The 11,438-nt window shown below is 57.7% G+C and overlaps 1 protein-coding gene across 1 annotated transcript; it reads right to left on the bottom strand.

Annotated features, from left to right (window-relative positions):
• Positions 1-4,697: 4,697 nt before the first annotated feature.
• On the bottom strand, positions 4,698-7,984 carry GALR2 (galanin receptor 2). Its single transcript, XM_005144278.3, has 2 exons — positions 7,504-7,984; positions 4,698-6,322 (listed from the first exon to the last, which is right to left on the bottom strand). Exons 1-2 carry the CDS (start codon positions 7,830-7,832, stop codon positions 5,557-5,559), a joined length of 1,095 nt encoding a protein of 364 aa, XP_005144335.2. The 5' UTR covers positions 7,833-7,984; the 3' UTR covers positions 4,698-5,556.
• Between the last annotated feature and the right edge of the window lie 3,454 nt (positions 7,985-11,438).

The following is an 11,438-nucleotide window of genomic DNA, read 5'->3' as shown; positions in this document are numbered from 1 at the left end:
GGGTCTCTTCATCATGGGCTGGAGCCATATGACAAGGGGTGATGGGTTCAAACGGAAACAAGGGAAGTTCAGGCTAGATAAAGGGCAGACGTTTTTCCCTGTGAGGATGCTGAGGTGCTGGTGCCTGGAGAAGCTGTGGCTGCCCCATCCCTGGCTTGTCCAGCTGCAGCTGGACCGCTGCATGGTTCAAATCCTGACTGTCGCTGCTTGGCTGTTTTTCATGGGTCTGGCTGTGCAGGCTCACAGCTCCCTACAGGGACCTTCCCTCCTGCTTTCAGAGCTCAACTGCTTGAGGAAGGCTGAGGCTTCAGTGCTAGCTGTTCCCTCTGCCAGCTCCAAGAGCCCCTGCAGACTGGCAGGCAGTAGACAGAGTGGTTTCAAACATAAGCAAAGTGCTGCTGGCTTACATGATGTGCAGTGTCAAGCCTGCTGGACCCACATGCTGACACTGACCAGAAGGAGCTGGTTTCCATCTTTCTGTATCTGTTTCTGTCACCACAGTCGTCTGACCTGAATATCTGTCTCCAGGAGAGTGGGTGGAATTGATTGATGTGCTCAGGTTGAGTCTGTAAATATGTTTTATTGCAGCCCATCCCAGGGCGAGGTGATTCACCTGGAATGGTTGCAGGCAAAGCCAGGGGAGGGAAGGGGGAGCTTTACTTCCAACTTTTAAGGCTTTAACCTGCCAGAGGGGAGATTGAGATGAGCTCTTAGGCAGAAGCTGTTCCCTGTGAGGGTGCTGAGGTGCTGGCACAGGGTGCCCAGAGAAGCTGTGGCTGCCCCATTCCTGGCAGTGTTCAAGGCCAGGTTGGACACGGGGGCTTGGAGCAGCTGCTCCAGTGGAAGGTGTCCCTGCCCGTGGCAGGGGTTGGAGCTGGAGGAGCTTTAAGGTCCCTTCCAACACAAACCAGTCTGGGATTCTGTGATTTCTGGAGCATCTGAGCTTTAGTGTACAGGAGCTGGTATCCCCCCTGTACTGATGTTCTTGTGCTCACCAGGCCCCAAAGAAGATGGATGGGACACTTTATGGACTGTTATGGGGCCACATCCCATTCTTCAGAGGCTCTGGGAACATCTCTGCATGGCCTGTACTGAAAAAGGCATTTCTGGGCTCCACTGTCAGCCTGTTCCTATGGGAAGGCTGGACTAGTCTGGGGCTGTGGGGAGCTGGTTCAGCTCAGCTCACAGATGGGGAGATGCAGTCAGAGATGTCCTAGTCTCTCTGTTACCAGCACCAGAAGTTGGCTGCATTGTTTCCTACCCCAGGGATTCCTTGTCCACATCTGGAGGAAGAAAAGGGGATAAAGAGGCTACTGAATGCTAGCTTGGTGGTAGCTGTGCAGCAAGGAGGAGCTGGAGGTGGTGAGTACCCAGGGAAGAGACCTTTGTTCTCCCTGAGCTAAAGGGAAAGCAGAAACTCCCAGTCCCTATTTCCTAAATCCAGCCCCCCTGTTGCTGTTCCCACACCGCCTGCCTCTCCCCTGCACAGGGCATGGCCATGTGGAGGTGGATGGGATCTCAGCCTTGTCCGGTGCCCACTGCAGTGCCCAGAGCTGCTGAGGGAGCAGCAGCAGCTTCAGCCAGAGCTGCCCTTCCATGGGGTGGCAGCAGGGGAGCCCCTCGTGTGTGCCCCCCCCCGTTCCCGGGCTGACCTCAAGTGTCTGACTGGCACCCGATGCTGTGCAGTGCTGGGGAGCGGCTGCCCTGTGCTCCTTGGCTTTTTATGGTAAGGAATGTCAGAGCATCCTCATCAGAGCCAGTGTGGCAGGCAGCACCACCCGGCACGGCTGAGCTCCTCGCACCCCTGCGGGAGCTGAGCCCCCTCTGCCTCCCCCTTGGCTTCCTCCAGGGCTCCGTGTCCCCTCCTCACTTCCTGCCCTGACACACACTGGAACAGGCTGGGGACGTGTCTCTGATTGCAGCGTTTTGGGGCTGATCTCAGGGTTTTCTCAGCCCATGGTTTTGGGGCTGGAGCCCCAGTTCTCTGTTTTGTGTTGGTTTCTCCTGCAGCGGGCCATGCTGTGGGGATGTGCAGGGTCTGGTGTGTTGCCTGCTTCTGTGGCTTCCACTGACTGACTCGGGGTAGCAAAAGGGGTTTGTCAAACCCTGTGGGGACAGTGACCAGTTCTGGGGTCCCTGCAGCCCCCAGGGCTGCTGTGGGTGCAGTTTGCAGCTTGGTACAGCAGATGAGGGTGGGAGGCTCCAAAGCCTCACCCCAACCCCTTTTGGCTGCTCATGTGACCAGGGAGCAAATTTGGCAGAGGAAGTGTTTGAAAACAGAACAAAACCCAAGATGAAACCAGCTTCAACCCAGCCCCAAATCCACGTGCTGGACAGCTCACATTAACCCAAGGCTGCAGCCAAGTGTCCCTCAGCACCCTGCCCACGGCTGGACGTGATGAGAGCTGAGTTCTGCCTATTTATGTTCCACTTTCAGTTGCATCCAGATTTATTAAGCTTTAACTGGAACAAGGGGACTTGTAGTGTTAAAACCTCCCAAGGGAATGGACCAGGAGCCTGTCCCTGCTCAGCTAGGAGGTGGCAGGTCAAGATGCTCTTGTCTCCTCCATCTGGTATGTTGTTATTCAGGGCACAGTCGCTTACCATGGTGGGTTTGTGCTGGCAGCAATATCTTATGCTTGCCCTTGAAGGGCTTCTCAAGGCATGGGCTTGGAGCAGGGTGATGGCTTCCTCGTCAGATGAACAGAAGCAACAGCAGATAAGCTGGAGGGGGGAGGGGGTTCCTCTATTGCTGTAGTATCCTGTAATGATCCAGCAGCTGATCCAGGCTTCTCTGCCTACAAATGAGTAAGTACCAATGGATGGGGGAGGATCCATAAAACAAGGAGAGCAGTTGCGTGTGCCACACTGCAGAGACCTGTGAAAGCCCAGCCCTTGCTGAACAACCATCACAGACCATCCTGCTCCTGTGTGAGGGTGAGAGCAGCATGGGGTGTGTGGGGGGGATTTGGGATGCAGGAGGCAGGAGTGAGGTGCACCCCCAGGCAGAGCCTGCCCCAGCCCCATGTCACACTAATAATGCTGAGCAGTGACCAGAAATGAGCTAGTGCCCAGGTAAAGGGGATGCAGCAATGCTTTGGGCTGAGAGCTGAGTTTGGGTGTCCTGGGATGTGTCCTCAAAGCGGTCACAGCGGTGGCCAGGCAGCCACCAGTTAACGGGAGGGCAGGGCTCCCTCTCCTTCCTTTGCATGTTCATTCTCTACTGTTCTCCTTACAGAATCCCAGCCTGGTTTGGGTTGGAAGGGACCTTAAAGCTCATCCAGTTCCAACCCCTGCCACGAGCAGGGACCCCTTCCACTGGAGCAGCTTGCTCCAAGCCCCTGTGTCCAACCTGGCCTTGAACACTGCCAGGAATGGGGCAGCCACAGCTTCTCTGGGCACCCTGTGCCAGCGCCTCAGCACCCTCACAGGGAACAGCTTCTGCCTAATTGCTCAGCTCAGTCTCCCCTGTTCTGGCAGGTTCAAGCCATTCCCCTTGGCCTGTCCCTACAGGCCCTTGTCCCAAGCCCCTCTCCAGGTTTCCTGCAGCCCCTTTAGGCACTGGAGCTGCTCTCAGGTCTCCCCTTCAGGAGCCTTCTCTTGTCCAGGCTGCCCCAGCCCAGCTCTCTCAGCCTGGCTCCAGAGCAGAGCTGCTCCAGCCCTCGCAGCAGCTCCATGGCCTCCTCTGGCCTCGCTCCAACAGCTCCTGGTCCCTCTTGTGCTGCTGCCCCAGAGCTGGATCAGGGCTGCAGGGGGGGTCTCCCCAGAGCACAGCAGAGGGGCAGGATCCCCTCCATGACCCTGCAGCTCATGCTCTGGAGTGCAGCCCAGCACAGACACAACTCCCTCCACACCCATCCCCAGCACTTGGCCTTTCTCCGCAGGAAGTGTTTGCCTTCCACACATTTGTTTTCCCGCACTGAGTGTTATTATAACCAGATCTTCTTGTCCCCATGCAAAGGGCCATAAATCACCCCCTGCCTCATATCAATAACCATGATATTTAGTCTAGGCCTGCTCACAGCATAAGTCATCGGGAGCAAGCATATAGACAGCTCCATTACTTATATCTGCATTTATCTCCCCTGCTCAAGCCAGGGCAAACACTGACTGAGGCACTCAAACACAGCCAACAGCTCCTCTTCCCCCTGCCCTCACCCACCGCTGCTTTAGAGCTGATGGATCCCTCCCCAACCCTCTCCTGGACACAGTTCTCACCTCACCCTGAGGATGAAGGTGTCCCACCAGCCCTGCGCTGCCCAAGGACAGGGGTCCCTGTGCTGGCACGGTTGGGGGTGCAACATCCCCCACCTGCTCAGTGCCATCCCAGAGGAGACACTGACCCTGCTCCCCTCCTTGCCTTGCCTGGACCTGTTTTTCTATCACATGTGGCTGCACCCACAGATCTCGACCTGAGGTGCTGCAGGGCACGGAATCACAGAAGCTGCTCTAGGGGAAGGTGTCCCTCACAGGGAAAAGCTTTTGTCTTATATCTAACCTGAACCTCCCCTGTTTGTACCCTTGGAGGTAACCCCCATCCTCCGGCCCCAGCACCCCTCCGGCACCTGCCTCTCCTCTGCTGCACCATCTGCAGTGTCTCAGTGGAGCTGGATACAGCACGTAGGATAAAAGGCTTTATTGAGGCTTCCCCAGCTGCCTGGGGTCCCCTCCACAGCCCTGGTTGCCCAGCCCCACACCATGGCCATAGGAAGCTTTTCTCTCCTCCACAAGCACCTTGCTGAGCTATGCCCAAGCTGCCTGTGAGTGGCACTGAGCATTGATGCCCTGCTCCCCTTCCCCTGGCAGCACAGCCTCTCCTGTGGGGCCACGGCTGTGTTCCTTCCACCCCACCGGTCCTTGGTGACCTCTGCCTGGGCTGCAGAGCCAGAGCCTCGCATGTACCCTAATGGCCAGGGTGAGCCATGGACAGCAGCAGCATAGGGTGATGGTTCTCTGTGCCCTCAGCACTCCATACTTGTCTATGGATATGTGTTCCAGCTTCCAGCCATGGGGAAACCTCTCCAAGCCACAAGCCCCCAGGAGCTGTGGCAGCCCAGCCAGCACTGGAAGGTTTCTGTCCTGACTTTTATGCTTCTCTCCTGGATTTTCTACCTGAGCCAGGTTTTTGCCTATGGGGCTGTGGTTCCTTGGGACTCAGCTGCTGAACTGGGATACAAATGAACCAAGACTTCCCAAATGTCCCTAAAAGTGCACCCAGCTGGAGGTTGTGTTGGTTGGAGGGAGCAGAGCTTTCAATAAGCTCCAGGTGTAGATGTAACTGGGTGTAAGTCCTGACAGAGGAGCATTTGAGACACATGAAAGTTTGTGTGAAAAGCTCTCAGTATGTGCATGGTGGAAGCAAATCCTGCCCTTGGCTCCCTGCTTGGTTGCTTGGCTGAGTCTGTAGTCAGCAGCATCACTTTAACAGTTATAGTATCTGGGTGCATTTCAATGGAAAAGAGTATGTTTAGATGCATTTCAACCCCAAACATAGCCCATCCCCAGGCCTGTGATGCTGCAGGACACTGCAGAGCCACGGGGTGGGAAGGAGCTCTGCTAGGTGATGCTGAAGGTGATGCAGGAGCCATCAGCTGCCCGCTGCTGTCCCACCAGCTCTGCTGTCCCCCAGGTCTGGGCTGGGCCCGTGCAGCGCAGGCAGGAGCAGCCACCATGGGTCACCTCGCTGAGCTCTGCCTCCAGCATGCTGAGTGGGTTCATCACCTGGGCCTCGTGGCCCCTGTGGGCTGGCTCCTGGTGCAGGAGGCAGATGAGGATCTCCTTGAAGCCCTTGCGGAAGTATTTGGAGACCAGGGCGTAGACGATGGGGTTCACACAGGAGTTGGTGTAAGAGACGAGATGTGAGAGGATGCGGAGCACGTACGTGGTGTGATTGAGGGGGAAGTACCCGAACCACACACAGAGGATGAGCAGGTGATGGGGCAGCCAACAGAGGCAGAACAGGACAGCTACAATGATGATTATCCTCGTGACCTTCCGCTTGGCCTTCTTGGCCTCTGACATGTCTTGGAGAGGGTCCACGGACCTCCACAGGTAGTGAATAGTCCGCCCGTAGGTGAGGCTCAGGATCAGCACCGGGATGATGTAGCTGAAGATGAAGGTGCAGATGTCCATGACCTTGCGCTGGGAGATCTCCCAGATGGGGTGGCAGACGGTCAGGTTGGCCAGCTGGAACTCCTTGTAGTAGCTGAGGTAAGGGCCCGAGAGGATGAAGGAAAGACCCCAGATGAAGCAGATGGCAGTGAGGGTGTTCCGGGGTGTCCTCAGCTCCCGTGAGTGCAGGGGGTAGCGGATGGCCAGGTACCTGCAGGGGAAAGGGACACAGCTGCAGTCCTGCGGAGGGCAGGGGCAGCTGCTCCAGGAGCAGGAGAAAGGGCACATGTGATGGATTTGAGCTTTCCAGGGCCATTGGTCACACAACTCATCCCTGGGGCTCCTCAGTGTCCCTGTGCAGTGCAGTGGGGTGAGGAAGATCCTGCCACCTCTGCTCCCTTATGGAGAGGATGGGGATGGTCCCCTTCCATCTCTCTCCCTATTCCAGCAGGTCCCCACTCCATCATCAGCCTGCCTGGCACAAGCGATAGCAGCAGTGAGGATATGAGGGCAGGAGCAAGTCCCCGTGATCGCCAGGCACAGTGTTCCTCACACTGGCACACACTGAAGCCCATCGCCCATCTTCAGTCCTGCAATTAGCCGGTTCCTTACACCCCCATCAGGGGGCTGGTGCAAGCCCCCATTGATTGACACCTCTATTCGCCTCTGTGGGCTGTAGGAGGAGATCAGGCCCTGGCTGTGTTTTGGGGATGCTGTCCTGGGAGCCAGCATGGTGCTGTGGACACACCCAGCCCTGGATTTTCATGGGGACCTTCCATGTGCCATCGCTGATGGAGCAGCACCAGGAGCTCCCTGCCTCTTACAGAGGTGAGGCACAGGCAGGAGCCCCAGGCTGCCCTGTGCAGAGCTTCCTGGCTAAACCCCACCCTAAGCCAGGATGGGACAGTCCCTGGGACAAGGGACAGCACCAGGACAGAAAAGGGCTTTTTCCCACCCTCCCCTTTTATTAACAAAAGCAGAGCCCCAGCTCCAGCATCCCAATGTCTTCTTGAGGTCTGCCTGCTTTGCTGGGGGAAGGTTGAGGATCCCTCCATGCATCCCGGAGCTGTGCAGGGACTGAGCTTTGTTTCTCTATGGTTTTCCATCCCCCCTTCAGCGGCCAGAGCCTGTGGATAAACCCCAGTCCTACAGGTTCAGGGTCTGAAAGCTTCCTCCAGGTGGGGACAGGGGTCCCAGGGCAACCTCCCTGCTGGACCCCATCCTCAGTGCTTGCATTTCCTTGCCCTCATGAACTGGGAAACACTGAAGGATTCCCCTGGGAGGTCACAGCTTGGCTCCAGGGGATTCTCTCCCCTCTTCTGCCTTGGGGGATCCAGAGAAGGAGGAGCCTTAGGCTATAGGGAGAGTCCCACCCCCCAGCCACCTTCCTACCTGTCAAGGGAGACGGTGGTCAGGGTGAAGCTGCTGGAGTACATGGTGAGGAAGATGAAGAAGTGGACGGCCTTGCACATGAAGGGCCCAAACACCCACCCGTCCAGGGTGTAGATGGTGGCTTGGAAGGGGACGCAGCAGAGGATGAAGCAGAGGTCGGCCACCCCCAGGTTGAGGATGAAGAGGTTGGTGGTGTTCTTCACCCGCCCGCTGCGCAGCAGCACGGCCAGGACCAGGCAGTTGCCCACGGTGCCGATGAGGAAGATGAGGAGGTAGGCAAGCGGGATGAGCACTGCCTCGGGCTGCCAGCCCGCGGCTGAGCTGTTCATGGCCGGAGAGCGCGGGAGAGTGGGGACTGCTCCGGGAGGCACGGGAGAGAGGTGCACGGGGAGAGAGCAGGGATGCACGGCAAAAGGGATGCACAGAGCGGTCAGCGGGGAGCGCCCCAGGGATGCACGGGAACCGGGGTGCAGGGGCAGCACATTGGGGAGTGCAGCGGGGATGCAGCGGTAAAGGGGGTGCAGGGGGGTACAGCGCACCGGGATACACGGAAAGGGGGTGCAGGGGGACCCGGTGCCCTTCGCTTCCTCCCGGTGGCGGCTCGGCGGGGCTCGGCGCTGTTCCCCACCGCGAGGGGCGGCTCCGGGGCTGCCGCTCCCGCCCGGCTCCGCTTCCAGCCGGGATAACCCCGGCCCCGAGCGACGGCTGCAGGAACCACCTGCAGAGCGGGCAGAGGGGCTCGGGCCGATTTGCTGCGGGAGTGGGGGTGTAAAATGTCTTTCGGTACCGCGACCCCCGGAAGGGGCTGGGGCAGCCGGGCTGGGCACCCCGAAGAGACCCGGGCACCCAAAGAGTGGAGTCGGGTGCTTTTCCTTACCCCCCCCGGGCAGCAGGCACTGGGAAAGGGCCGGTCCCACCCCGGGGGCTGCAGGGTTGGTGTTCAGGAACAGGGATCCTCCCAGACTGCAAACGTGTCCAAATCATCCCGCACGCAGCTCAATCCCTGCCCCAAACACCCCGAGGTGAGCTCAGGTTTGTGGGGTGGGATAGGGTAATTCACTGCAGTGAGGACAAATCTGTAACACGCATCTTCTCCTGCCTGTAAACCCGGCTGGTTTGTGCCTTCGGAGCTTCCATGGATGGGAGTCTTGGGACTGGCAGTGCAATAACTCTGCAAGGACACTTTATCTGGCCCCAGACTGAGTGGCTTTGCTCCTGTGGACAGAGAAGTATTTAATATCTCAATCCCTCCTCTGACCAATCAGCTCCTCAGCTATCCTAATGGATGTTGGGATCGCAGCCTGCGGCAGTGCTGGGGGCAATGGGGACAGCCACAGCCCTGTGACAGTCTTGCCACAGGAATGATATGGAGCCCTTTGAGCCTCAGCAGCCCACAGGAAGCCCCACAGAACCTGTTCCCGTCCAGCTGTGCAGGTAAGGTATGTAGGGAAGCCAACACACCACTTTGGTGTAAGGATGCTCTGCTCCTGATGTTATCTCACAGGCAATAGCAGGAATCGGGAGCAGAGGAAAGCTCCATCCTGTAGGGCATAAGGAGCTGCTGAGACACAGCAGTGCAGCTCTGCCTTCCTCTTCTCATCCCAGACTGGCCAAATGCCCACGAAGGGTCACTCCTGAGGGCTGTGCCCCATCCGCATCCATGTCCATGGTGGTTGCAGGGCCAGCTCATGGGGAAAGCCAAGCCCCAGGGAGCTTTCACCCTGGCTCTCTTTCCTCTCCCATGCTCACAGAAGACACTGGCATTTGGGCTGAATGATGCTCATGGTGTCTTTGTGTGGAGCTGCTGTCAGCTCACACAGATGCCAGGTCTACCCTCATGCTGCAGAGTGCTAAAAATGAGGGAAAACACCCAGTTTCATCCCAAACACCAGCAACTCACAGCCCGTGATGCATGCAAAGATCAGGAGCAGGATCCCTCATCCAGAGAGGGATCCTGCAAAAGAAATTCCTGGCCCAAGATGTAGATGGGTTATTTGGGCAGGGGTGCAGCAGGCTGGGCATTTCCCAAGTGGGGCCAAGGGTGCTCCCAAGGGTGGCCAAAAGCAGAAGCAAAAGGCATGCTGTAAGGCTGCCAGCCCTCGCAGGGTGCAGGGGCTGGTGGTGCAGGGTGCTCTGCGCATGGTGGGGGTCTCTGGAGCTGGTGACCCTCAGTGCATTTATTCCCCACAGTCCTCCCTGTGACCCCAAAGGCAGCTCAGCCCCAACTCCTTGCTGCAAGGCTCTCAACCAGGGCTCTTTGGACGCGGTGCCATGGTTTTGTGTTGCCCTCCTCTTCCTCAGCCAGCTGTGCAGGAGGTACCCACGCACTGAGCCAATGCCTTCTCCTCCTGCTCACAGCCTGCAGAGGAGCAGCAGAGCTCTGTGCCAGCACAGGATGAAGGCAGCGTGGCAGAAACGTGCCTGTGATAAACCTGATGGATGCTCTGCCATGGGAGCTGGTCCCTTGGTGTGTGACATGCACGCGTTTGCACTGGGGCATCTGCACGTGGGTACTGTGGTGCCAACGGAATCCACGTCTGAACCACATGGAGCTGCTGTGTGTAAAACGTGCTTCAACTGACACCTGCTTGACCCAAGAACCATCCTGAAGCACAGTTTGGTTTGGATAGAGGATGGTGGAAACCCAGAGCAGTCAGAAGTGACTTCAGAAGAATTGCAGTGGAAGGCTGCAGCTTGAGGGCTTGAGTTTTCTTTCTCCCCTTTGAGCTTTTATGTCCTCAAGAGGGAAGGAGAGCTTTGAAATCTGACGTAAGGGTCATAGCTGAGCCCTCCGCAGGGGAGAGGAGCCAGAACTGCTGCTTGCTGTAGCATGGCAGCTGCAAACTGGTCCCAATGGCCCCAGAGTGGCACAGACAGGTCTAGGGGGAGAGTCCAGTGGGAACCATCAGAGCAGCTTGTGATGCTCTGTGTTCTAATGGCTGTGCTTGCACAAGGATTTGGGATAGGCATAGAGAAAACAGTTTGGAATCTGTCCCTGAGGGGCTATCTAAGCTTGGTTCAAATATTTAAACCCTTTCTGTCAGAGGACCTGGTCTGAAATGTTTCCTTCAGGTTTATGCCTTTAAGCAGCTGCAGGGTGGACCTGGGTGTGTTTGGGACTTTTAAATAACAGCACAGGGTTTCTTCTCCCACCAGGTACACAGAGGGGGCAGAGGTGCCCCTGCTGCTGTGCTTGGTGGTGGGAGATGATGGCCACTGCTTGGCCTGAGGGAGATTAAACCACTCACCTAAGGGCTGCCCAGCCCTGCACACAGATGCCAGCATTGTTAGGGCTCAAAGGGACCTCTGGAGATCACCCATTTCCGGGCAGGGTCACACAAGAACGTATCCAGGTGGGTTTGGGATATCTGCAGAGAGGAGACCCCACAGCCCCCCCCGAGCAGCCTGTGCCAGGGCTCTGCTGCCTTCCATGGAAAGTTCTTGCTTGTATTGAGGTGAAACTCGTTGAGTTTATTTTCTGGCCATTGCTCCTTGTCCTGTTGCTGGGCAGCACTGGAAAGGGTCGGACACCATCCTCCTGGCACCTGCATGCTTGAAGGTGTCATAGGAAGGTGCTAAGGGAAAGAGAAGCTCCCCAGGGGCTGGCGCAGCAGCGGGGCACCTTTTGCTGTCCAGGTACAGCACTGGTCCCAGAGCCAGCGTGGATCTGTTCTCCTTTGCCCCGCAGCAGCCTGGCTTCAGCCCTTTCAGGCATCACTGGGGTCTGCAGGGACGCCGCAGCCATGGACCTGTCCTCAGCCCTTCCCTGGGATGCTGTGGGTAGCGAAGGTGCCACCAAAGGAGCAGGAATGGAGGTGGACGGCAGAGGGGGCTGGGGAGGGGCGCCAGCCCCGGCAGGCCCGATCCATTGGGATGCATCCGGATCCTCCGCCAGCCGCGCTTCCCGGTGGGTACCAGCACCTCCTCCCAGTCCC

This window comes from Melopsittacus undulatus, chromosome 11 (genome assembly GCF_012275295.1).
Source record: "Melopsittacus undulatus isolate bMelUnd1 chromosome 11, bMelUnd1.mat.Z, whole genome shotgun sequence".
Classification (NCBI taxonomy): Eukaryota; Metazoa; Chordata; class Aves; order Psittaciformes; family Psittaculidae; genus Melopsittacus; species Melopsittacus undulatus.
The sequence above is the reverse complement of the archived record's forward strand: the minus strand, read 5'-3'. Positions and strand labels throughout refer to the sequence as shown.